The 27,969-nt window shown below is 39.1% G+C and overlaps 2 protein-coding genes across 3 annotated transcripts; one reads left to right on the top strand and one right to left on the bottom strand.

Moving 5' to 3' along the window:
• Positions 1-339: 339 nt before the first annotated feature.
• On the top strand, positions 340-21,699 carry kcnn4 (potassium intermediate/small conductance calcium-activated channel, subfamily N, member 4). Of its 2 annotated transcripts, none has more exons than XM_038712515.1 (9): positions 340-948; positions 6,486-6,581; positions 9,241-9,677; positions 12,521-12,656; positions 15,077-15,187; positions 17,902-18,023; positions 19,147-19,216; positions 20,018-20,184; positions 20,368-21,699. In XM_038712515.1, exons 1-9 carry the CDS (start codon positions 562-564, stop codon positions 20,459-20,461), a joined length of 1,620 nt encoding a protein of 539 aa, XP_038568443.1. In that variant the 5' UTR covers positions 340-561; the 3' UTR covers positions 20,462-21,699. The 2 variants fall into 2 exon arrangements, with proteins under 2 accessions (XP_038568443.1, XP_038568444.1); XM_038712516.1 differs by having other exon boundaries at positions 342-948; positions 20,304-21,699.
• Positions 20,991-27,392, bottom strand: si:dkey-79d12.4 (zinc finger protein 62 homolog). The gene is made up of 2 exons (XM_038712508.1): positions 27,039-27,392; positions 20,991-23,884 (listed from the first exon to the last, which is right to left on the bottom strand). The coding sequence occupies exon 2, from the start codon at positions 23,851-23,853 to the stop codon at positions 21,883-21,885; it is 1,971 nt and encodes a 656-aa protein (XP_038568436.1). The 5' UTR covers positions 23,854-23,884; positions 27,039-27,392; the 3' UTR covers positions 20,991-21,882.
• Positions 27,393-27,969: the final 577 nt, after the last annotated feature.

Raw genomic sequence — 27,969 nt, 5'->3', positions numbered from 1 at the left:
GTAGCTGTTGTAGAACAAGTGCTCCCCGGTGTTGCAGTGCGTTATGACTAAATAAATGAAAACATACACGGCTCGTTATTTGTTTTTATAGTTTGCCTTATTTCTGTTCAGAATAAGGAACTCGGGTAATCTCGTGGCTAACTGTCCACTGGATACAAAACAGTATGTCTAACGTAACTTGTATATTCCACCAAATTACAATTTAGGTTGTCTGATCAGACATATCCAAATGGAATGAAAAATAATCTAAAAATATTTCGTTTCACTTCGTGACAATGCCCATCTGACAGCGCATCGTGCATAACACCAGCGCACAAACACACACACGAAAACAACTCCTTTGTGGCAGACTGACGCACACTCTTAAAATAGGATAACCCATGCAAATAGGAGTCCATAGCCCACTGCAGTGTGCAATAGCATAAGTGCGCGTAACAACGCCGCGCCGGTCGGTAGGAGTGTTAAAGTGAGGGTGTTGTAGGCCAATTGTTTTGGTAAACCCGTTACTTCCATGAGCGACGCACAAGAGACGGGCCTGGAACGCAGTGCGCCCATCGGACTATGCCTTCCCCAACTCGGGAGAGAAGCAAAGGGGAGACAGGACAGGCAGAGGAGACCGACGAGAGAGGGGCAGGCGGCCGTCTCGTGTGCGCTCTGGAGATGGAGATGATAAACCGCAGCCTGCAGGGCGACTCCAAAGTGGATTATGGAAATTGCGATGGCTTGATCAATCGAAACGGCGGGGACTCGGCAGAAGTATCCGTGCCGCTGACACTTTCCGGGAAGCGGACAGCTCATATGGAGGGCGACAACCTCCACAGACTGAGGGGGAGAAATGTTTTATTAGAGGATAAAAAGCGCCTTTGCGCGTTGGCTTTGGGCACCGCTCTGCTCGGGATACTGCTCATGATAATCCACGCCGAGATATGTCCCTTCGTTTATAAACCGGTAGGTTCGAGAAATTAATACCTTTATGTCTTGACCAGTGAAAAATGTATCTAACCAGATTTCAATGCGTAAGAACTGACTGCACAACCGAATCAAATAATTAGATTGGAAATGTTTGAAATGTGATACTTTAATGTGGTTTTGTAAACACTTGATTTTAAAGACGCATGCTCCCCATACCTTTTCCCACTGCAGTTCAAAAGATGATTACTTCTGCTAATAAATGTTAATCTCTCGCCACGCACACATTGCAAAGGGCTTAACTTTTAAATAACGTGCATCTGCAAAGTAGAACATTTACACCGCAGCACAGCCACATATTTGACATTTAGCCTAAATTCGTTGTGTTATCAACTAGTTCAGATATTTTAGTGAAGGCTCTTGAATGATACAAAAAAGCAACAAAATCATCATGCCTTCAGCATCGTGCAATGGAACTATTGCGCTGCTGCTGTGTGGCAGCATCTCAACTCTTCTTTAGCCTACTGCTTGTGTGGCATTTACAAGTGCTCAGATTAGTTAATACTAAAAAGAACTGGTACAAACAAATTGCTCTTGTGTCTGTTTTATTCATGGAATATTCCAGTAACTAAATGTAATAACTGGTGCATAAAAACCACCCTTACATAATTGGCTTTATTTTTGATTTCATAATAATGTCTTTAAGTAGCAGACAGCTAAAGTCCCATGCAACACAACAGCAGAACCTGCACCTGGGCTTTGAACCTCCCTGACCTTCTGATTAGTTAGTCCATTTCCAGACACACTATTTGGTAGCACAGCTTCATGACATTAACATGCAGATCTCAGTGGATAACAATGCCAGGCCACACAATCAACAAATTATTAACTTCCCCTGACTTCCTACAGCACATGCACAGTTCAACATGTGGAAAAAAGGTCTCATGCATGCCGCACACCATCAGACCACCTCCATGCTGTGAAGTCAGTGATTGATTACAGTGTCAAAGAGACCCACATTTCAAACTCACATCAGCTATAATCTTTTGAGAAACCTATGGAATTATGGCCTGACCTTCAACAATATGCCTGGTGTGTGGAGAGAGAGTTGGACCCAGAGAAACATGGTCGTGAAATTAACAGGGCTGGCACGGATATGACGTTATTCCAGTGTACAAACACAAACCAAGGACAGGTGTTGTATGTCCGTTCCTAACAACAGGCATCAGCTTTGGTACCGTGGAAATGCTGATGCACTGGAAAAGTGCTCCGCAGTTAAATCATATTCTTTTGGAGAGACTGCATTGCTGATTAAACCCTAGCTTATATAACCATTTCCAGCATTCATCTTTAAACTTCATGTTATGTCCAAGTCATGAGTGTGAGCTGTGACATCTTCCTGCCCTGTAGACTGACATAACGCGGTGGCATTGGGAAATAAAGCCATTTTTAAGTATACTACAGGAGCACTTGTAGGCCTATCAAATTTAATGTCAGTCTACAAAGTTATATTTTAAGCTCACCTTTTCATGGTTCTGCACGAAAAAACAGGGCTATTCATGGAACGTTTTTCCACATTTCGCCTCTTCCCCTACAGCATGATTGCTCACATTACTTCAGGCTATCTTTCCACATCATTTAGTGTATAATTAGAGTGTTTGCATGGCCAGTCTACAGTTCTCTGTCTTGAGTTTGGCTGTGCTAGATTAAGGAGTGTGCACCTGGATGCAAGCTCGTGTCCTCCTTTCTGCAACTCGTTGAGGACTTTCCTGAGATGACTTTACAATCCAAAACAATATCACAATATTTGATGTACTTACTAGTTATGGTCTCATTTGTTTTCCTTGTGCTGTTTATCCCATTGCCTTGATAATTCTACACAAGTCACCTTTTATTTAATGAGAAATGAAATTATATGTTGACATGTGTAACTATTTGCGCTGACTGGAAGCTTAACATGTTTTTGTTTTGCATTAATTGACTCTGAACATCACGTACATTTCTTCTTTTTATCCTCTGTTCAGCTATTTCGTGCCAGCTTTTTAAATGCTCTTTGTTTTGTTGTTTTAAAGTAACATCTGGCCCGGGCCAAGGGCGGATAAAAGTGCCGATGCACAATGGATGGCCATTTATGTGCTTGCTAGTTATGACTCATTAATTTGACTTTCCTATCAATTGCTAAAGCCACACCTATAAATTGTAAAATTGTTGTGGCTGGACTTGAGACAATGCAATTTCCTACAAATGATTCAGCAAAAAAGTATATTGATTTTCATTTTTTTTTATTTACAAGTTACATTTTTAAGTTTAAAATATTAAACTCAAAATTATTATGATGGAAATTTAACATCGGATCATAACAAAGTACAAGCTATAAGCTCAGAGCATGTAGGCGTATACAGCAATGTAGTCACATCTTTTGTTAAAATAAATAGTTCTAAACATTTTCAAGTTAAGAGCCCACATTTCCTGTAAAATAACAAGTTTTTTTTTATACAGCATGCTGCAATATAGTTCACCCACACACTATACTATACTATATGGCTTACATGCAAATAAGCAAAAGTCTGGCCCACTTGTGTATGTTATCTGGGTTGTTGATTGTCGCTGATCAAACATCCACAACCACAGAACCAGAACTGGGTCTTGAACCACTGTCCTCCCACAAAACACATAATATACTGTAGGGCAGTGATTCTCGATACCAATTTTCTGGGAGGCCTTGTTAACCAATAACAAACTAGCTTGTAAGAAAGAAAACCAGCAGTGCCAAGATGAAAAACATGTTCTACCCTGTTCTACAGGGTGCAGGGAAGTGGTATCCTAATCACATGTGCTTTTGTTCATCTCTGACAGCTGATCAGCCACACCTGTCCTTTTCAGTGTCTACCTGATGCCAGGTGCAGCGTGTTATAATATTACGTGCCTGAGTTCACTCATGAGCACAATTCAACCAAGAAATCACAGACATAGTCTGATGCAGTGTTAGTGTTTGATTTGATTTGATTTGTTAATATTCTTACAAAATGTCCATATGCAAACTGTAAGTGTCTGTATGTAGCATCCAGCAATTATTGTATGGTATCCCTAATCGTAAAATCCGTCACCAGGCAACTTCACAGTGAAATCCCCTTGTGCAGTTTTTTGGTTGGTATTACCTGCTGTAATGTCTCCTTTCCTATGCGCATCCCAAATATTCCTTCAGGATATTATTTGTAATCTAAGTAATCTATCCTTGTGTTTATTACAGGATATCTCTAGTTGCATTAGTGACCTGTAGTACAAGGGTCTACATGACAACAAATGAAACCACACTGACTAACAAACCAAATTAGAAAACTAAAGTCAGATGTATACAATATTTATTTTGAAGTATTTCTTTATTACAGTGAATACAAACCAGGTCACCTTCTTTTGCTTTGGATTCAGTGTTTTCTTTTTTTCCTATGCTTTGGGTGGCCTGTCCTGGTGACAGTGGCACATTGTCTGTCCAAGGCTATGAGAAACAATCCGTGTTAAGGTTAACCCAAATTAAGTTCACCGGGCTTGAAATTACTTTTTCCAACAGGAAAATGTACCAAAACAATTTTAGAAACTCAGCAAGAAACATGTTAAACTCTGTGTTATGGAATGTGGTGAAATGTTGAGCTTTTGTGGGGTCTTCTAATTAGCCCTGGATGAAATACAGACATGATGTGGATGCTACGGGAGAAACTGTGGAAAATGACGTACCTTGCCAACGGACGTCACACCACACCACCTACACGCTCAAGTTTCCTGAAGTTTGAAAGTTTGTAATTATCTTTTTAACTGTAAACCACATTAAACTGCAATTCCCGTTAAATAACTTCCATTGACGTTGCATCAGTGGCACCAAGATGCATGAATGAAGGATATAGGTGCTCTTTAATCTGCTGAGACCAAGGTGGTATGGAAGAGGCCTCTGCTTAGTTCCTAATTCAGTTTGTGAAAGCATATTAAACAAAGAGGGGAATCACTGTGTGTGTATCTGTCTCCAGCTGTCAGTTCCCTGGAATGGAAAGTATTTAATTATAAGTACTCTCATTACTGTAATTGAGTGGCTTTTTATGTACTTTTTTGGAGTACATTACATAATCACTAATTCCACTTTCATTAGGAAGTCCTAAACTGTAACTTTCTAATGAAGCTCCTCTTGGAAAGGCAAGAATTATAGAGTAGCCTACAGTTATGCTGTTTTAACACAATCAGCAGGATATTCCATTTAAATTAGTTCCTAATCATCTTTTATGGAAAGGAAATCTCTGACAAAACCTTAATTATAAAGAAAACGGTCAACCCACTTTATAGAGCATCACATATTGGAGGCTTAAAGAGAGAAATACAGGAGAAGTACATTTTCTTACTGATTTGTAGATGTACAATAGCATGCAATGAATCCTAGATGTATACCGTTTGATCCTGCATAAGAATGCTCTATTATCTTCATATTCATCAGTCAATTATTTTTTAATGCTTAGTCTATAAAATTACACAAAATGCATGGTGAAAACTCTAATTGATTAATGATCTAATTGCCTCACCATTACAATGTAGTTAGTAGTAGTTGTTGATGTCTGACCTAAATCTGTTACAATTCACTCTGAAATAAAGGTACATTTTAAAGACAGTTGAGGTTGCACAGCGCCCGGGGCCACCACTGAAGTGATCCATGTTGGTAAAGTTGGCAGCACAATTGTTCTTGGGTGGGAAGCTGGTGAGGCATCAGGTCCTTCTTAACAGTCTAGCAACTCCTATTTGCCTACACTGTCTTAGGGAAAATGGCCAAATCGAAATTGTGAGAAAAAATAACAAAGACAGTTGACCCTGATTTTCTCAATGTGGACTCATGTGTTACCTTTGTTTATAGGTGCATTTTGTCCACTTGGAGTATAAAACTTAGGATAGGATATATACAGAAATAATAATAATTTCATAGTGTTTTATTTGTCATTTTTGCTGGAAACCATTAAAAAAAACAGAAATTGATTTTAAACATTGACACTGCACAATGACTGAGTTGGCTATTCACACATGAAATAATTAAGTTGGATAATTCTTTGAAGAGAGCCTGTGAGATGAGGAAAAAGCCCTTTACTACAATTTAGCTTATTGTAGGTTTGTAGCATTGACATTTTGCACATAACACATGACATTCCTGAAATTATGTGGACATGTATTGTTATGACTGATATATATATATATATATATATAGACCGAATGCTTAGCATGACAATATTTAGGTACAGTATACTTACAGGATACTTCCCCAGAGACAAGTGTTTGTACTGCAAAAGGTAGAGTGGAAATTGCACCTTTTGCAGTACAAATGCTCAGGAGCCACTTCGAGCCACAGTAACCATACGTTATATATTGGATATTTTGGTACTCTTTCTGCCCCTGTCATTATCACAGTGGGCATAACAAACTGTTGAGTTCAGGCGTTATTTCATAAAACCTTGATAGTAGAGAACATTACTGGAAAGAAATCAAATTTCAGTGGTTGCAGAAAGCTTTCCTTTTATGCTTTATCTCCCCTGTCTCCCTTTTCTTCCCAGGGCTCAAACATTGCCTTAATCATCAACTGTTCCATCAGCCTGTCCACTGGGTGTCTCCTGGTCCTCATTATAGCTTTCCATTATAAGGACATCAGGGTGAGTTTCTGCCATTTCTCCTTCATTTCAGTGTGGATGCCCTTACTGTGATGTGGTGTGTGCCCAAGTGAGTGCCAGCGTGTGGGTGTGCATAGGTGCATTGTTGATCTTCAGGGCTTGACTTGCCATATTTTGTGCATCACTTTTCATACCAGTAAAGTTTGTTCCAAATTAGCCTCTTCAGAATGATACGTTGTTATAGATACTTGAGGGCAATTGTTTTAGAAGGAGCTCTCGGTCCACTGATGGTGGCCTCAACACTGATTATGTGTGATATATTTGCTGTATGTGTTTAAAACACTGGAGAAAAACCCACACAGGCATGCAAGGTTGCAGCTGCCAGTCCACATGGCTCGCTGCCGTTGTGTGGGAATTCAATATAAATATAAGAGATTTAGTTGAAATAAACAGAGTAAACATTCTTTCATTTGCCCTCGTACACAGCATGCATATTCAATAAAGTGCAGTACGAACAACAAGGGCAGAAAGCAGCAGTAATAAATACAGTGAACTACTTTCCAGGACTCAAGGTATCTTTTAGTCTTTTTGGTCTTGGTTGTTGGAATTATACTCTCACCACAGTGTTTTCAGTTTGGTTGTAAGTCATGTGTGTGTGATACAAGTGGAGTCCATGCAAGTGTGAAGGGGAGATAAGGGATGGCAGGTTTAGGGTGGGGACTAACACACGGGCAGTGTTCTGTGATGTCAGATGTAGCTTTCTTTGGTGCCAGTGTCAAAGAACATCAAGATACATCTCAATCAGCAGAGCAAGGAGAGGGGAAGTTCTGAAAAGAATACTGACGTGCTTAATTTCCTTTACTGTATTGAGCAATTTGAGGCACAATGCATCCAATCCAATCCAACTTTATTTCTAAAGCACATTTAAAAACAACCAGTTTGACTGGTGCTGTACATTGACATGAATCAATAAATAAACAAATACAACACCAACAAAACAGCAACATACAGCTCTCATCCCAGATTAAAAGCCAAGGAGCAAAAAGGAGTTTCTTTTAACTTAGGCTTCTTAGCAAGCTAAAGCCCTTTTTATCCTTCACAGACTCCAAGAGGGTTATACATGGATTTATCACAACACGCCTTGATTATTTTAATGCTGTGTATGTAGGTGTTAGCCAGGCCTCCCTCTCTCGACTACAGCTGGATCAAAATGCTGCCGCTCGTCTCCTTACTGGAACTCAAAAGCAAGATCACATCACCCCTGTTCTTGCCTCTCTTTACTGGCTCCCAGTTAATTTTAGGATTGATTTTAAGGTTCTATTGTTTGTTTTTAAAACCCTTCATGGACTAGCTCCAGCCTATATCGCTAATCTATTGAAGCTGCATGCCCCTTCAAGGTCATTAAGGTCACTTCTTGTTGTCCCTAAAATATTTGAGAGACATAAGAGGCACCACTGGGTCTAAATATCATGACCTCCGTATTACTCTTGTTGAAGTTTAAAAAATTTAAGGCCATCTAGGCTTTGATATAGTCCAGGGTGTCACTTTGTGTTGAAAAGTGGTGGGGACATTTAAGGGATCACAGTAGGCGTGTGACGAAACTCTTAGTCCACGAGAAGTGATAATGCACAATATTGGAGTCACGAGAACAAGACAATAAGATACTCCAATGCTATTTAGAAGAAATATTCTTTAATGAAAAAAGCTGTTTGATTGGGGGGTCTGTGGGTCCTCCACCACAGATTTCCCCCACAGACAATTTTGAGCGTTAAACTCTTAATTTCCTGCATTCTAGAGACATTTTCTGCACCAATTTATGGTAGAAATGTCTTTATTAATATGAAGGGAAACGAAATTCATGTGGCCGGTGGCAATTCAGAATATAAAAATATTACTGAATATAATGCAGTAATCAGCAGCTTGTTTTTTTAGCCTAAGTTACTTTTTTGGACAAGGCAGATCTGTTTCTTCTATATTTACATTGCATTTCATGTTTTCCTATTGTGCAAGTAAACCTTTCTCATAGAATTTTTATTTGTTATTTAACATTTCTTGTTTGAAGCTAATTTTCAGAAACGTTTAGCAAAGGCTTTCAAAAAGTGGTGGGGACAAGTCCCCTGCGTCCCCAGTGTAAATGACACCTATGGATATTGTTATAACAGTCAACCAATCTTTTTAAGGAGCGACCATCTTTTCTTTTAATGGGCAGGTAGATTTGCAAATCATCTGCGTAAAAATGGGATGTTATGTCTTTTTAAGTTTGATCCAAGGGGAAGCAAATATAGTGAGAAAAGAATTGGACCAAGAAATGAACCCTGGGGAACTCCACATGTGAGGCACACAGAAGGTGATTTTAGAGCCACCAAAACTGACTCTAAAATCTCTGTCTGACAATAAAGATACTGCATATGTTGAGGGGATGAACACATTCTCGCTTACTTATATCTAAACAACTCAGTTCTGTGGTTTCATCATGTCTTCGGAGGCTTAAAAAACATTTTTCTTATCACAACGCCTTACAAACATGGTATACTGCAGAGAACTATGTATTTGCATTTTTAAAACAATATTTTGTTTGTTTGCCAAAACACACATGCGCAAATATGCACATTCTAGCACGCCATAATTCATCTCCATCAGCACTTTTACCATGTTTTTCTTCTCTCACTCTCTGTCTTTGCCTTCCTCTTCCATTTTTCAGCTGTTCATCACTGACCACAACCAGGTGGATTGGCGTATTGCCATGACCAGCCACAGGGTTCTTGTGATCACTATGGAGCTGTTAGTCTGTGTCATCCATCCTGTTGGCACATACTGGGGGTCCGGCCTCCATGTCAACTCCTCTTCCTCAGCTCCGCTCTGTTTTTCCAGCAACCACGGCGGAGCCCTGATGGACATAGAGCTGCTGTTGTCAGTGCTGATGTTCCTCCGCTTATACTTGGTGCACAGAGCCATCTTGCTGCACAGCAAAGTGCTGCTGAGTGCCTCCTACAGGAGCATCGGCTCCCTCAACAATATCAACTTCACCTTCCGCTTTGTTCTCAAGGTACTGATGAACAAATACCCGGCGCGCACGCTGCTGGTCTTCATCCTCTTCTTCTGGCTCACTGCATCCTGGATGCTTACTCTGTGTGAGAGGTATGGAAGAGAACTGCATTTGTGTAATCAATACAAATAGACTGATCATAAAACAGCAGTGTTATAAGTTACAAGTCAAACTACTAGCAAAAACCTATTATGATGTATGTTCTCTGTGCATATTAAACATTACAATTAGTACATAATACCTTCACAAATAAGAGACACATAAGTACTTGCATCAATCTTGGAGACTGAAAGCCTTCGATGAACAAACTACCCTGAAATATATAATAATTCATAAATGCTACTGATTTAGTTTGCAGTTAAGTAAAAAGCACAAACAAGAGAGTTAGATGTACCCTAACCATGAAGCTACAACCAGCAGATGATTAGCGTAGCCTAGCAAAACTGGATGCACGGCCTTAACAGCTAGCACCTTAAGGCAAGGAAAAAATGATTCGTTGTTGTGGTTATTTGCCAGACTATTTACTGGCCAGGAGCAGCAACTTCCTTCAGTCTTTAGCGGTGCTGTACGCAAGTTTTTTTTTTTTTTTTTTTTTTTAGCTTTGGACAGAGTCAGGGTAGCTGTTTCCCCCTATTTCCAGTCTTTCAAAGCTAAGCTAACAATCTGCTGGCTATAGCTTCATGGTATAATGTTCAACCACAAGAGCGGTATCATTCTTCTCACCTGACTCTCGTTAAAGAAGCAAATACGTGTGTTTCCAAAATGGCTTACTTTTCCTTTCTTTAACACAAGTCCAACATATAGCATGGATATATTTTTTGCTCCAGAACAGTTAACAGAACAATGAAATAACGTTTGTGAAAGCTCAACTTAAAATTTCACCAGGCTGCAAAAGAAATGTTCCATTGACATATCAGTGTATAAACTTGGTTGTTACTAATTTTATGAGAGCTGTTCCTGCTCAGCAAATATTGACTGGTCTGGACAGGTAGAAAAAGTAACAGCGAAAGAATGCCAGTTGTTTGCTTTACACAGTGATCACTATGGCCACTGATATTCCCTCAAATGTCCTCAAAGTTTTCGTTTCTCTGTCAAACGGAAACTTTGTCAGGGTTTGAGTTATCAGAGGTTGTTGTGAAATAAATAATGAATAGAGCTTTTGAAATCTTGTTTCTTAATGTTAATTCATAGTAGTACATACTACAAACACACACACACACACACACACACACACACACTACAGCTCTGTCTGTTACTATCTTCCCCCAAACTTCAACTCCCCGTCACACACATGCACATTAAAAATAGAAAATGCTCTGTAGTTTAACATTCCTCCTCAAACCTTGATGGTCAATTTGACTTTCCTATTTAGAATGGATTTCCAATAGCCTGATTTGATAATCATGATATTCTATTTTGTTACTCTAGCAAATTGCTCTTTAACTTCAGCCAACTAAATGTCAGCCTTATCCTCTGCAGTGTGTTTGGCTATTTGAACAATGTGAGGTCATTTGTTCATTTGAACCCTATTGGGAGGTTTTGACTGTGTTTCATATGTCTCAGTCTTTTATGTTTTGATTTGTCAGAAGTAATAAAATAGCTTATGATTGATAGCTGATAAGACCACCAAACATTTTAACACTGAACTGTTTCACTAGCCATTTTCTATATGAGTTTATTACCACAGACAGATGAACAGTCACACACTGTATGACCTCTCTGTGTACACTGTACTGCTGTATAATGTTTTACAAGTTTACACTGGTACCCACTCCCTGTCGTCTGTAGAGTGTCATCGCAGTTTGATTAACAGACTACACCTTTATCAAACTCAGAGGACTCACTGTGCACAGGAAATTAGTGTTTCATTTATTGCTGTATCTAACATAAGGTTATGCAATCCACTAAGTTATGGCAGATTTATAGACCAACGGGTTGGGTTTAGTCATCAGGTTAATGCTTTATTTTACTGGTCCCATAGTTTCCTCAATATGATATAGCCTATAACTGTAATATTAGGAAGATTCCTGGAAAGAACAATGCAATTTAGTACTAAGTATAAGAAATGGATTGTTTAGAATGGGAATTCATTTGTACCCTTCAAATTACTTTATTTCAATAAAATGCTACTACTGTAACATAAGGATTCTTTAAACCAGTGCACAGCATAGGTCAGTTATGGTCAGTTGAACTTTGAAATGAGAAATAATACAAATTTGTCTGCAGTCAGAGTTTTTGTTATACTGTTTGTGGGAGTTATCACTTGATCAGCTGCAATGAACAGGACTGCTTTATGGCAATGGTTTTTTTTACAGGATTTGTGTATGTATGTATTTAATGACCTACCTTGATTTGTATTTATAGGTATTTATTTAGCTGGATTGACCATTGCCATCTCTTTATTTTGTTCATAAACAGTTAATGGAAGTTGATTTTCCAGAAAGCATACTATACAGTATTGATATTGCAATATAAAATTATATATACCGTGATAGAAGATTGTTAATGTATCACTCCTGTATATGGAGAATAAGGTAGGGCAAATAAAATAAATAAATTATAATTAATTAATTTTTCATTAGGTCAAATCAGGGAGATACCTCTGGAAATCAGCAATTGCTTTTAAACTCAACACAACTAACTATTACTGTCTCAGTTTCTAACTTCTCTTATGTCTCTATTTATTCAATAATAGATATATAATATATACTGAATTTGTTCAAATAAAGTTATTAGGAAATTGCAGATCCCTAAAATAAAATGTTGCTGGCATCCAATAAACAAAAAGTCATGTTTAAGTAAAACATGGTTATGTAAACAAAAGGTGAAAATGTTTGTGAATGTTTATCATATCATGTCATTATGGTTTTGTCTATGTAAAGAATTTCATCTTCGCCCATAACACAGTCTCAGTCCTGCTTTCTCCCCCCTGCAGGAAGACCCAAGAACCGACAGGCCACATGGACACGGCGCTGTGGCTCATAGCCATCACATTCCTTACAGTGGGCTATGGGGATGTGGCGCCTAAAACCAGCTGTGGCAGGGTGATGTGTCTCTTAAGTGGAGTCATGGTAACTAGGTTGGGTTTCTTGTTTAGACAATAAAGTTAAATTTCAGAAACTGAATTTCTCATGCTAACAAAGTTAGCTAAAAAAAACTGTTTTGTGCGAGTGCTTAAGCAACCGCATGCAACTGTGTGCAAGTAAAACACACAATACGTGTTGAAGCATTCATGTTTGCATGCATTTAATTTCAAGTGGATGTTTGGGCTTCTTATTAGAAAATTACTTAGCCAGCAGTAGTAGTTTGAACACAAACACATTTAATGCTCAGTTCGGTGAACATGAAGAATGGCGATGTTTCTTTGTTTCAGTTCTGTATTTGCTCCTAACCAAACCACTTGACATTTCTCTGCACAGACGTCCAGCTTGATAAGGCACAAAACAATATGTTCTGTTTCTGTTCTTTTCATTTCATTGCGTTTTGCTGTGTCGTTTGTGTAAAGGTACATTTTTCCCTTTCGTTCACTCATTTTGTTCCATTCCTCTCCAGTATATTCTGTTCTGTTCCATATCATCCTTTCTGGTTTGTTTCATTCTCTTCCGTTTCTGCTCCACTCCTCCCCAATTTTCCTATGTAATTTTTCCAATTTCATATCAGGTCAGTTCAGTTTGGTTCACTTCTCTCCTGCACCTTTTGCATTCTGTCCCGGCTTAATCTGCACTATTCCACTAATTATCTTGGATAAATTAGACCCTTTCCCTCTGGTTGCACAACCTAGTATTGCTGACAGACCTGAATGCCTTCATTCCCTTGTGTGTGTGATTTGGATCACAGCTGTAAATTAATAGACCCTGCCTCTGCAGAACCTTGGCGGTACCAGGCACTCACATAAAAAGATTGAGGGAATGAAACATGGAAGCATGCAGTGGGCACTGCGCAGTCCACCCAAAACATCTATATAGAGTGTGATGTTGTGTGTGTGTTGTTTGCTGAGCTCACTGATTTCTATCCTCATCACTTGTAGAGAGACAGAGGTTAAATTTAATTGCTTAATTGTTTATCTCATCATAACATAAAATTAATACATTAAAGTATCCTGGAAAGTTCAACCATTTTAATACACAGCTGTTTTTTTTCAATTAAAGCAAGATAATATTGTGGTTTCTATGGTAATGCAAAGGAACAGCAAGGTTAAAACTGAATAAAGGTAAGGGAGAGTCAGAGGTAGAGATGGATAAATTATATTTGAAATAAAACAAAACGTTTCAGTAAAGTTAGATAAACAATAAGTCACTGGGATCAAGGAGTGGCTGTGTGTTTGAATAGGCAATAGACTTGGTCTGGCTGCATTAAATTCTGGTTCAAGCAGATAAGATAAGAGTCACCAATGTGGTTCTGGATGTGGGCATGAGTCCAATTTAGACACCTCCGTGACTGAGTGGAAAACAGTCTTTTCCCTCTCTCTTTCTCCATCTGCCTTGTTTTTATAACCCCCCCTCCCCACATAAGGGGAAACTTTCCACCATATCCATTTTTAGGTGGTTTATTGCCTTTGGCACCATTACAACGCGAGGGTGTGCCAACCTGTGCCAGTGATTTGGAAAAAAAAAAAAATTCCTATCCCACCAGGGCAGTTCTGGGAGCCATTCACTGGGACTCTCACACCTGTAATATGGCTGAGAGCCTCTATGGTCAGCGCTTATGCCATAACACAGTTTGCAGCTGTGTTCAGGGGTTGACAACACTGTTCACATCCCATCACTGTGTGCAGACGGATCCAAGGAAATAGTTTGTACCTCCCACGTTTCACAGACTGTGTAATGACAGAAGTTTTGTGGCTGTGAAGTATAAATGTATCTTTTAAAACTGTGGTTTGTGCTTGATCGTGCTCTCTCCCACTTTCTCTTTCTAATGCAAGCTAATAAAAGAGGAAAACAGGTAAAGACTGGTTATCTTCTATCATTTTCTGTGGTGGACATGAAATCAGTGTAGTGTTTTGTCTGTGTTTCCTATGATGTGTCTATTTGTGTGACTATGTGGATGTGATTCTCTCTGCGGCCTGAATCTTCGCCATCATTCTGTAGTTCCCTGTCCAGCAATAGCACATAGCTATTCTCAGAGTAGACCAGCACTATGGCAGTGCCACAGAGGCCTGTGTTTCTCTGTGTAAATATAACTTTGATTTATTGGATGAAACCATATGAGGTATAATATCAACATTCAGTATTCTGAATAAGTGCTTTCCCCTGAGGGGAATGGCGGGGCAAAACACACGAGAGCCACTGTTGAGGATTTAGACAAATTCAGGCTGAAACATCTGTTATTCTTGAGTTCTACCTTGTTGATCAGGATCAATCTTCAGTGCTTAAATGATTATTGAGAAACTGACAGGCAGACGGTAAATATATCAGTAATCATGCAAACATCTGTGTGTGTGTGTGTGTGTGTGTGTGTGTGTGTGTGTGTGTGTGTGTGTGTTGGGTTTTAGGGTGTAGCCTGCACTGCCATGCTGGTGGCCGTCGTAACCAAGATGCTGGCGTTGAACAAAGGAGAGAAACATGTGCACTTCTTCATGCTGGACATCCAGATCTCTAAAAGGGTGAGAGCAAAGTTATTCAACAAAGGTATATTATGATATTATAGTTTACATTAAGAAAACTCTGTGATATGTCTCTGAGAAAAGCGTGCCAACTCACATATTTGTCATTTATTCTTTGCAACAGTTTGGCAATTTTCTTCATCTAAAATATGACTTTTGGATGCACATTCATGGCTATTTTTCCTTGCTATTTTGCTGTTTCTAATCCTTTGCTTTACTCTGACAAGCCTCATCTGATAAGTGCTACTTCAAAGACATCATTCATTTTTTTGCATGTTTTTGCCCATTTACTGCAAGTCATGTGAACATTACTGCCAACTTTGTTTCAAAAGGGTGCTGTAATGTTTTTCGATTTTTGAATGTATCGTCCCTTTAATTTCTGTATGAAAATAAGCTCGCAGAAACTTGATACTTGTTTAAGTTAGGTAATCCATCACAATGAACGCCATGTCTGTGTTTATTTTTGTCTGTCACTGGAACATTGCAAGGTAATGCACCTGGAAGTGCAGAATGATTTGAAAAGTCTGCGCTGTATTGCCAGACAACAATAACATAAAAAATAAAAGGCTTTGGTATGCTTTGGTAAATGGCACTTAGGTAAAATATTCGATTTATACTGAATGTGGAAAAACATGTAGAAGTCTGGTTGTTTAATGGAAAACCACCATTCAGCAGAATTCAACAATTTCGCATGGAGGCTTTAATGGAAATAGAGTCTTTACATACAATTATTAATACATTAACAGCTCAATATAGGTCAGATAATTGACTCTTAAAAACCATCATAGCAGTGGTGTCATATGACAAAATAAACCAGGCTCTCTTGTACCAACATTAACAAATGTCCAACATAACAGGTGTGATTTTTGAATATTGTGAGCTGAAAATATTCTTATTTTTTGCAGCATTTTTGTGATAATATTTACCTAATAATTAAATAAACGTCCCTATATAAACATTTAGTAAACAGTCAACTTCCATCAGAGGTTACTGCAGTGTAGCAAGACAAACAAGTGATAAAGCGGATGGAGCACTCAGGACGGAAGCGTCACTACTTTCCGCGTCGCATGCATGTTTTGGTTTTTCAGTCTTATTCTCCTTATTTTTTCCCCCCGTAACTAAGGGACACCAGAGGACAGGATAGTGTGGGAAAAGAGGAGGGAGATGAGGCCTGCCAACCTCTTTATAGCATTTTCAAGACATCAAACAGAGGAAATCATCTGATCTTTGTCAGGAAAGAAACTTGTGTCAGTTCAGGATGGTGTAGCGCTGGGCAGGAAACTGTTTGAGCTTATGTGTGTTTGTGAGTGCATGTGTGGATGTGTGTGTGTGTGTGTGTGTGTGTGTGTGTCTCTTGCAGTGTACTTACTCTGGACTGGACTCAAATGTTTGCTTATTGATGGGAACAACAACAACAACAACAACAACAACAACAATAATAATACTGATAGGTTTATTTGTATAGCACTTTTCAATACAGGTAACACAGTGCTTTACAGCAATCAATGTCAAACAAGTCAAATAAAAGTCTATGTACAAGTAAAGCAAAAATACATGACGCATCACACAGTGGAAAGAAGGAGGTGTCTGATCAATAAAAGGTGACAAGAAAATGTTGTCATAGAGCCAGAAAGGTGTCATAGGAACATTCATAATTGTGAAATGAGTGATAGTTCCCACAGTGTTAGTTTCAGATTGTGCTTTGTATGCAGCGCTACAGCTTCTCACCAAACTGTAAAGCAGTGTCTGCAGAAGGTGCAGCGCTTTAGAGGATACAACCATTTCCTTTCTCCCGGTGGCTGCATCCTGTCACTAGGTGCATCTTTATGCCTTGCTAGTGGTTGCTCTGGTCTGCGTGTGTGTGTGTGTGTGCGTGTGTGTTTGTGTGTTTGTGTATACATTCTTCTGAGCTATCTGGTGCAGTCCAGATTTACACTGATGGGAACAAGGGAAGACATCTGGATGGAGGCACTGACAGCCTCTATTAATAACCCTCAGAACAAGACCAGAGTGACATCATCACAGGGCAGTTACAGTGATTTGTACAGGAAGACAAACAGACGTGAATAGAATCAAAGAGTAAAGTGCAAAAAGGTGAGACTGGAGAAATCCTGAAGTGGCTGTCCTTCAAATTCTTGTATACAAGCCTTTCTGTGAAAATAAGACCTTCATAGTTGAGGGTGAGAGAGTGGATCCCTCCCCGCATACCATCCACCAATAAACCCTCCTGTCCCGCCCTATCCCGTTCCAGACACAAATATATCAGAAAATAGCATTTATTCATATTAGAACTGCATAGTTATATATAAAAACTGATCTATGATTCCCATCCCGCCCACTCCTTTCCTCTCACGTCCTGTTCCCGTGATGAAAAGTGAACTTGACTCCCATCCCGCCGGAATCCTGTGACCCCCAGGATTCCTGAAAAAGGCAGCCTCTCCTTCACAGTACGGTTTCACCTGATCAGCATAGACTAAAGACTAAAGGGTTGAACTTGAAAGACTATCTGGGTTCAATCAGCTGGCTTGGATGACTCATGCTTGTACTTCCGGCACTATACGAACTGCATTCTGCCTAAAAACAACGAGATAAGCGCTGTTTATTTTTGCAAGCAAGTTTGATTAACTTAATCTTGATGGTCTTATCACCATATTTCTGCTCCTAGAAACTGCACGTTTGCTCATTTGATTTTGGTGTTTTTGTCTCTTTACCAGATCCGCCACGCGGCTGCTAATGTGCTAAGGGAATGCTGGCTTCTGCACCGCACAAATCTGACCAAGGGCAACCGCGGTGAGCAGCGAAGACACCAGAGATACCTTCTGGAAGCCATCAGAGTGTGAGTTACTGTATCGCAGAATGATGCCGTCAGGCAGGATGTGTTGGTGTCTGGGTAAGGGGTGTAATTGGATGGTGGTTTGTGTGCCTTCCATGTGTATTTTATGGATCATTAACGTAGTGTCAACATGCTTAACCACAGAGTCACAGTTTTTAGTGGCTAATTTAGATTAGTAATTAGATTTGTTTGCCTCTTTATGTGGCAGGGCATGTGTGAGCAGGGGTCCACCCTTTTATTATACAGAATTCAAGGCACAGTTCTGAGACATGTTGGCAAAAAACTAATTAAATTACTATTTTTTAATTTTATTTTTACTATTTATAGTATAATTTGACAGTAATACACAACATATTGTCCGTCTTCTTCTTAGACATTCATCTTTATTCTTATTGAATTTTTGTTTTCATTCGAGTTGAGTTGAGTTGAGCCCAAGCTCCTCTTCAAAGAACAAGTAGTTTGCACAAGACAGGAAGTACAGAGGTGTGATTGTATGGTTCATTATCCAGACAACAGGATTATGTGTGTGAGTGTTGCCTGGGTGGAAGGGTTGTACTTCCTGTTTTACACCAGGCAGAACCACTATAAATAAATACACTGGAAAGTATGAGCGGGAGGCACATCCACACCTTGAAAGTAAGAACTTGCTTGACTGCAATAAGTCCCTAAATTGTTTTCTGTATTTCTTTTTTTGTGGTACTTCTGGTTTCATCCATCTGTGATACTAAATGTAGCAGCATTCCACCTTTATATGTCAAAAACCTTCTAGCAATGTTTTTTTAAGCTATTTAACAAATACAGCATGACTCATCATCAGTTGTCACCGTATCCCTCCACAAATCAAAGGTTGTGTTGGGCCAGGACTGTTATTTGTCCAAAAATAGGACGCTCCAGCAGTAGACAGGCACTTAAGAACTCTTTTTGGAGCATTAAAAGATAGAAATCGAACATGCATTTTTTAAAAATTTGTTTTAATCAAAGCAGTGGTATTGCATTTGAACTTTTTCCCTTTGTGTCTCAGTGTAACATTTGGATTAAAGTAATTAAAATGCAGTTATGTCAGAAACACTTCCACATGACTGAGATCTATCAATCTAATCATCTATCTAACATTTTTCCCCCACAGATTTCGGCATTTACGCCTCAAACAAAGAAAACTGAGAGATTACGTCAGTGAGATGGTGGACCTCCCTAAGGTAAACGACAGCTGTCAGTTGAATATTTTGTAACTTTCATTGGAAAGGCTAATGCCAAAATGACAATTTTCCTCTTCTCACTACTTTCATAGACTATTACACAGTATTTTACATGCTGTTTATCGCTAGGTGGTCAGACACATTAAATGCTTGTTAAAAAATCCCCATAAAAGGTCTCAGGATTAATTTGTGTCAGGAATTCAGAGGCCATGCGGAATAAACCCATGATATACAGACATTACACAGTAATGTGTAATTTCATTTTAAAAATGCATTTTATTGATTGATTTATATGGAAAACAAGCATTTTTTTTTTCAAACTGCAAGTGTAACCCTTGGTAAAATGTCAAATGTAAACCGTGCCATGGTGATCTTTCAATTAGCTAGTTATAGTCTGACTGCTGTACAGTGAACTGAAATCTCTCTTACTGACTGAATGCAGCTGAGCCACAGTCACGGCAAGCTTAGAGGACTAAAAAAGTGACCAGATTTGGCTTCTCTTTTGAAACCAAGTTGCTGAAGGGGCTGCAAAATGTAGCAACACAGCTTCTAAGTTGGCAACACTGGGATGGTTTTGAGTCTGCCCCAATGAGCTGGCTTGAAACCGTCACAATATAGTGGTGTGTCACAGTGTGCCAGTCAGTCGGAAAGACTCTCCAAAGCTTCATTATAAATCTGTAACATACATTTAAAATGTATCTGCACAGAATTCAGTATTATTAGACAGGTTTATGGCCATAACTTGCCCCTGCGGTGTTTTTCCTTTGTACAATTTTTGCATTGTGTGGCTGATTTCAACAGATGCAGATGATCATGTGCGACCTCAGTGCCAACTGGAATAACTCCTATCGGGAGATGGAGCAGCGTATCCTCTCCATGGAGCATAAGCTGGACGAGCTGAGTCGCTGCTTCCAACAAACCTCTGAGCTACTGTCTCAGGTCCTGCGTCAGCGTAACCTAGAGATCAGGTAAACACTACTTACTGCTACTTGCAGATCTGCTAACTGCACAGTGCAGGATGTGGTATCTAAGCTGATTTGGAACTTGTCTGCTGAGAAAATGATTTTTTTGTTGATTTCTTTTGCAGGTGACATGGCTACATAAACTTGTTATGGAGACCGATTATTGTCTTCACTGTTTTTCATCTACAGTATCCATGAAAGTGAAACGGCAAATCCTCTCCACCCAGAGCTGCTCCAGACTCTTAACATGCTGAACCACTTGGAGGACTGGCATACCTCCTAAAGATCTCATCTTCTGGCCCTGTGCTGTGTGTACTGCACAATGAGTCATAGCTGTAAAATGATACAGATAAAATAAGACTTGCATTCACTGTGTAAGAATCACAGTGTTTTGAGAAATCTGTTTTCAGCTGTTATATTTGTGACAGTGCACAAAGACCTGAGTTAATCTGAAACAAGGACAGTGGAGAGCCTTTTAATACAGTCTAAATCTCCAGCTCTCTAAACTGCTTTGTCTAAGGTTTCAGGTTAAGGTTGTAAAGTTAAGGTTTGATGGACCCTGTCACTGCCTTATTCCTGTGGAATAAGATGCATATGTGCTTCATGTTAATTTTCTTTTCAATTTCTTGCATTATTTTACAGTGCCTTATCTGTTTTATAAAAAACCTCTTGCAAATCCTTTTTCATTAGCAGACAAACAGGCTTATTGAATATAATACAGTTTGTAATAACTCCTCGTTGTTCTGCTAACCGGACACTTGTGTATGCAATGATGCGTTTTGATGTTCAACCAAGAGAAGAAACAAAATTTCAATTCAGCTTTTATTGGAAGAAACCTTTATTTCAAAGTGCAAGTCCTTGGGATTTTAAAGGTATGTCAACTGAAACTCTAAAAACATGAAACATTAATATCTACATTTAAGTGTGTAATCATCTGCAAGATGCAAGAAAAGCATCTAACAGGTTACACCTGTTCTGAAAACAATGAAATGTGGGTACAAGTTGCCTTGTAAACTTGTCTTTTAATAACCCAACAGCTCCATCTAGTGGACATGAATTATTTAAACTACATAATATGGAGGATTGTTAACATTAAAATCATAAATATTATATAGCAACCATAAAAAAAGCCATGAGCTATTCTCAATCTTGGTATTAAACCTGAATACCTGAAGACCTCTCACAGGCGCATAACATTTGAATCTGCTGTAGTGAAAACCAGAAATCAGAATCAGAAAACAAGAGGACTTACTACAAACCTCACTGAATGCACTTTGTGAGAAAAACTTACAAAACTGGACAAACTCTTTCCCTGGAGGATAAACTGGAGTTTTGATGTGTGTTAACTTAATCCAGTACTGAAAAAAAAAGTTCCTCGTGGGTTAATTTGTACTCTGGTATGTTGTCAAAAGAACTTACGAGGAACTTGTTTCAGCGCTGTTTACTATTAACCATTTGCACATGGTGAAAACATGTTGATGACCTTCCAGGACATGCTTATCATTAAAAGCCATCAATGAATCAATGTGTGATTTTGCTTTGATTTTGTTACTTGGTAATACAAAAATTATAAAACGTGAACATCAGATGAAATGTGTGAACGATCCCTTTTGATTTAACACTTTTGTTGTTAATGTGTGGAGCACAAATTTGGAGAAGAGTACCTAAAAACCAAAGATAAAGCAGTGATTTGTTGGTGCTTCGTCATTTCGAGGGCTTCTTTAAGTGTTTAGTTTTTGTCCTGTTTTGAAGTTGGTGCCATATGTAAGCAGAAGGCCTAAAAAAGTGTTGTCCACAGTCACATGTAAACGGCATTCTACTATTTCTCTTATCTTTACATTTCCATGTGCGTCCAGAACGTGATTTTTTCTGTGACCTGCCCCTCATGTGCTCGGCTAAGAGTTTTGCTCCTGTGAAAGTCCCCCCACAGCTGACACAGATGTAGCTCACGGCCTCTGCATGCTGAACACAGTGTCGCAGGAGGTGCAGCCGGTGCCTGAAGGCTCGGCCGCACTGGCACTGGTGTGAGCGGTGGCCTCGGTGGAGGTAGCGGTGGCAGATGATGAGGGAGGGCTGCCGCAAGATGGCACCGCACTGCCTGCAGGGGTAAGGCGCCTTGGAGCGCCAGCCAGTGTTCATGCGTTTCATCAAAGCCACGTCCTGGCTGTCATTCTCAAACATGGCCATAATAGTGGGCATTGGCGCGGAGACAGGGTCAGAGGCCGCAGTGGCTGGAGTTGTGTCAGGGGCGTCAATAGGGACAGATGAATGTGCAGAAAGATGGCTTAAAGGCTGGTTGGTTGGCCGGCATAGGGAACCGTCATTCCCCGAGCCGACAGGTGCAACAGCGGACGCCAAGCACGTCAAAGCAGGTGGTCTGCCTGGTTGGGAGGAGGACAAGTTTGTGAGAGAGGAAAGGCTAGATTTCACAACAGTGGATCCCGGAGAGGTTTGGCCAAATTGGAGTTTTCCATTAATGACCTGGTTGACTACATTTGGAGTACCGATGGCTGAGTGGGCTGCTGTGCCACGGACAGCTGGTGAAACCTTTTTATCGGTCAATGCTGCTGGATTGGTAATGATGCATACCTTGGTGCTGACTACTGATGTGTGAACTCTGGTGACATGGTTTAACAATGTTTTGTCAGAGGTGAAAAAGGATTTGCATATGTTACATACTTGTGGCATTGACTCGGAACAAAAGAGGACCAAAGGTGATTTGCCTGCCTTGGGGCACTGGTGGTGATGGTACGAGTTCTCGTGAGAGAAAACCTGGCCGCAGACATCACAGGAATACAAAGGCATGTAGTGTTCATTAAGAGACGCCTCACTTAGAAAGAGCTCTTTGCACAGCGAACACTGATATTTCACCCTTATACCACTACAGTGCAGCAAATGGAGCTTCATCGACCTAAACGGTCCTCTGCCACACGCAGCACATATTGAACTAGTAGTGCTAGGAAGGACTGCAGCGGAGTGCGGACTATTAGAAGAGTCACTGGAACAGTCAGTTGAACTCGAGGCACCATCCGATTCTGGATCAGATGGACACGAGTCTGCAGGTTTAGTGCACCTCTTATCTTCACCATCAGATTCGGAGCTTGATGAGTCATCTGCCTTCTCACAATCACTTTCCATGTCAAAATCTTTATCATCTTCACCGACTATATACTCAACACTGTTTTCAAATGTCTCAAGTCTCTCAGGCTTCATCTCAATTCTTTGCCAGGGTCTCAACTCTACTGAGCCACGCAGTAATGAGTTTAAGCTGTGCTGTGCAGTCGCCTCATTAGAAAAGCAGTCACTGTTCGGAATTTGATATTTAGCCGCAGAAATCAAAGAGGGAGCTTCTTCAAATGGCGCTGAGTCCATGCAACGTGTCTCCGCATGCTTGTTCAACTCCCACACGTTATTGAAAGACTGATGGCACTTCTTGCAGAGGGGTGGCGAGTGTGCATTATCCAGGTGCGTCGACAGAGACGTCAGGCGTCGGAAAGTAACCTTGCAGATGTGGCAGGTGGCTTTGATATTGTGGCTTTTGTAGTGCGACATCAAGCTTGATATCTTGCGGAATTTTTGGCCACATTCCCAACATTTCGCCTCTGGGTGTGTATCATCCACCTGCCCTTTTGCGTATATACACCATTCATCTTCGCTGCTCGAGTCTTCAGACATAAGGAGCTGGTCAGTGCAACCTCTAAGTGGTCTGCAAGTTCAAGCAGAATGGACAGAATCACTTAAAACAAGTTTGGGAATAAATCTAATTTACAGGTTTCATACAAGCATCACAGCAGACATGCTATTCAATCTTAAGATAAAAGATTTAGACAATCTACTATTATGCAATACTATATGTGGTTTAGAACTAAAACAATTACACCATATAAATTGATTAGTTGACTGTCAAAAAATGTACCAGTTAATATGAGAATCGCTAATTCACCCAAGTCAGTTACCAAGCATAAATCTCTGAAATACCTCAACAACCAGTGGACAAATTACTATCTTATACAGACATTCTCTGTCCCCAGAGGATGATGCTACCATGAGGTTGACGTTTGTGACTTTGAGTGAAATATCTGGACAACCATTACCGTAAATGGATTGCTATTAAATTTGGTACAGACATCCATGTCCCCCCTGAGATGAATTATAACTATAATAACCTGATTTTGAAGAAATTCTATTTGACCAATACTAGGGTTTATGACTAAATACCTGCAAAATGACATTCCCATCAGCCTCAGCTGTAACTTACTTTCTATTAAGTGCTAATTAGCATATATGCACGCTAAACTAGGTTGGTGACTATGGAATTACTGCTTAACTACTTTCATAAAGGGGTCGATCACACCAGGTTATTACGATACACGATTATTGAGACTTTATTGATACTGATGCCTTTGTTTTATTTCTTGACTTTTATAAGGTATTCGATACCATTGAATACGCTTTTTTATTCAAAGTGATACATTTTTAGGTTTTGGAAACAACTTTTGTAAAATAATTAAGACGTTCGCGATTTCACCGAAATTGTTTATTTTTGCCACCCAAATCACTTATTAAGCTCGCTTTGCATAGTTTCTGAATCTTCGATAAGGACTTTGCAATTAGTAAATTTGCAGATGACACACAACCTTATAAAGAATAAATTTATGGTGGCTGTCGCCCTCAGTACGGTCTCAATATTCTCTAAAGCCTCAAGATTATCTCTTAATATTCAAGAATGTGAGCCCATTCCCATTCATTCATCTAAAGTAAATATTAAATATTTATGAAAAGTTTTACCTACAAATGCTATCAGGAGGGAAGATATTTTTCTGACCGTTTAATAAATATCAAAAAAAATCACTTAGTCACTGGTTAACCGGAGACCTACATCTTTGGTAGAGTGTAGCTATCTAAAAGAGTAGGTATTTCCAAAGTAATCTGTGTCACCACCTATATGTCTCTTCTAATAATAATAATAATAATAATAATAATAATAATAATTAAAAATAATACTTTTTCCAGTTCCTTTGGACAAATAAAAGCCATTATAGTAGGAAGTCACAGCTAGTCAAGAAGTATGAAAAGGGTGCCATCAAAGCCTTGGACTAAGATTAACTGGTTGAAAACATAGTTATCCACATACCAAGATCTCTATTTAAGAAAATAGGTGGGCTTGAATTTTTTCTACAATGTGATTTGAGGTGACCAAGATTCCTGTTAAACCATCAAACTACCAAAAACAAATTCTTCAATACTAGAAAATGATATTTACCCACAACTTTTCTCCCCATGGATCCAGCCAACGGAATAACAGGGTCATTACAATCAAAAGGAAATCATTGCTTAAGAGTGATTGCTATGAGAAGGGCATTGTGTTTGTGAATGATATATTTGATGATAATGGTAAGTTCTTAGAACATATTGCTTTCTACAAATCTAAACTGTACTCAGAGAGAATATGATAAGATATGTAAAGCAATACCACTGCCATTATTACAGCAAATTCAAAACACATTGTTGGCTGTGAAATAAGACCTATACCAAGCTTACCTAATCTGGTAATTAATGAATGTAACTTCTATGATAAAAAGTGTAATAACAATTTTTTAGTGAATTTTTAAAATCTTGAAAGTATTTTGATTATAACATAGGATTGCGTGTAGGGGTTCTAGGTACGGATACCTTGTCTATAGAGTATATCACATTTCAAATTCATCAAATGGCCACTTCCCCTAAAATGAAAGAAACGCACTTCAAAATAATTTATAAAATTTATCTGACTTTCTTAGAAAAAGGTTCAAATTTGAAGTAGATCTCTTTGTATTTTGTGAGGCGGCTGATGAGACTTTGGAAAAATTATTCTTTTTATGTCCCGTGTCCAAAAACTTCTGGTCTGATCAACATAACTGGCTGTGACTTAAGATCAATGACATCCTCTTTTATATGGACATTTTAGATCCACCCCTATCTGATTTGGTGAATATGATTGTTCTCGTGGTTAAATATCACATTCATTGTAGTAAGTGGAAATATTCTAAGCCTTCTTTTTCATCCTTCATGAACGATTTTAACTTGTTCTTTTCCTCACTGAAAAATTAGTAAAATTACAAGAAATCTAGTCTAGTAAAATTACAAGAAAGATGTGTAGCGATATATCCAGGCAATTGCGGTTTTGATAATTCTCCCCTTGTATCCTGTGCCTAAATGAGGCTTTCTTGTTTTCTCTTCTCTAGCCCTTTTGCCTATCTAGTACCCCACTTTTTTTCTGTTCATAGTTTGTTTGTTCTTTTGTTGGTTGGTATTGTTTGTAGAACTCTTATTTGCACAGACAGCCATTGTACTGTACCTATGGATATATGTTTTTTTCCCCCTTCCCCAACGAGAGTTTTATCATCTTGTCAATATTTTTTTAAACAATAGCATTGTAATTGTGAGCTTATTAGCATTTAGCTCCACGCACCCCGGTGTCTAAGCACAGCCTCACAGAGCTGCTAACATGCCTGTATGCGCTCCTGTAGTCTTGTTCACTTATGTAATTTTTTTTTTAGTCTTATACAACTAATTTGTATTCAATATATTTTTTAGAGAATATAATAATGTTAGCAATTTGAAAGAGAGACCTTTGGGTCTGGGGAATTCTGACATTTCTTAAACCACAAAGCAGTTAATCGAAAAATATTAATTATAATATAATTAAACGACTTATTAGCTGCAGATCTAGTGTAGTCAACTTTTTGTGCCTTCACGTGACTTCACTGTAGGTGCTTGCTTGTCTCAGGTCAGCATAACCCAGTAACACTGTTTTCCCCACTTTTAGCTAACGGTAACTTTTAGCTCAGTGTAACACTGCACACCCAAACTGTACTTACCTCTAGTAACTGTTACTGAACCAAAAAACGGATGCCTACAGCACAGACCAAAGGTAAAATCAATTCTTGCCTCCAAACTAGAGGTGACGGTTCGTCCGAGCTGTGCGTTAACCAATACAAACCGCTAACGTTGACTTGTATGTGATGATTTGAATTTTCGATTTGCGAAATAACAGCCTCTCTTCAAGAGTTGTGTCTGAAGCGTATCCATCTGTAACGTTACAGGAGGCGATCGTACAGATACGATTCACAACATTACAAAAAGAAAAACCCCTTCAAATTTTACATTTGAAGACACCGTCATGTTGATGGCGTCCCCGACACCGAGCTCCTCCCATGGACGTATGGCTCCTCCATATCCGTTTAAAACCGGAAGACAGAGGCTTCAATCTCCCAGAATGCATCAGTGTTTCAGCTTAATATTTCTCAAAACTTATATTTATATAGTGTTTGACACTATGTAGTTACAAATCACAGCAGTTTTAGTCAGAGGAATTTCATTCAATGTCAATTTTACGAATGGGTTCAACTTAAAATTATTTTTAGGTTTACAAATGAACACAGGTGGTCTTGAATTGTCAATGTGCTTTTTTTACCTTTTTAATGTGAAGGTTAGTAGTCAAGTATCTTTTCGCTTGAGCAACGCTAAAAGTAATATTTGGACTATGCCTTTAAGAAACCTAACATCTCAGGATGTTGTTATTATCAAATACTTTCTGTACCTGATTTTCAATAAAATTTTTACCCCCCCCCCCCCCCCCCAAAAAAAAGCCAAAACAAAAACCAAATACTTTCTAATAAATGAAAACAAAATAAGCCGAACAAGTTTAAGAACAACAGGATGCCATATAGATTCATATGTACGTTATATAATATACAGTATAGCGAGGTTACGCGTCGAAATGATCCATAAAGTGGCGGAACTACTTAT

Source organism: Micropterus salmoides, unplaced genomic scaffold, assembly GCF_014851395.1.
Source record: "Micropterus salmoides isolate LMB-PRFRI ecotype aquatic unplaced genomic scaffold, ASM1485139v1 Ms_hic_scaffold_11, whole genome shotgun sequence".
NCBI lineage: Eukaryota > Metazoa > Chordata > Actinopteri > Centrarchiformes > Centrarchidae > Micropterus > Micropterus salmoides.
This window is presented reverse-complemented; position numbering and strand designations above follow the sequence as displayed.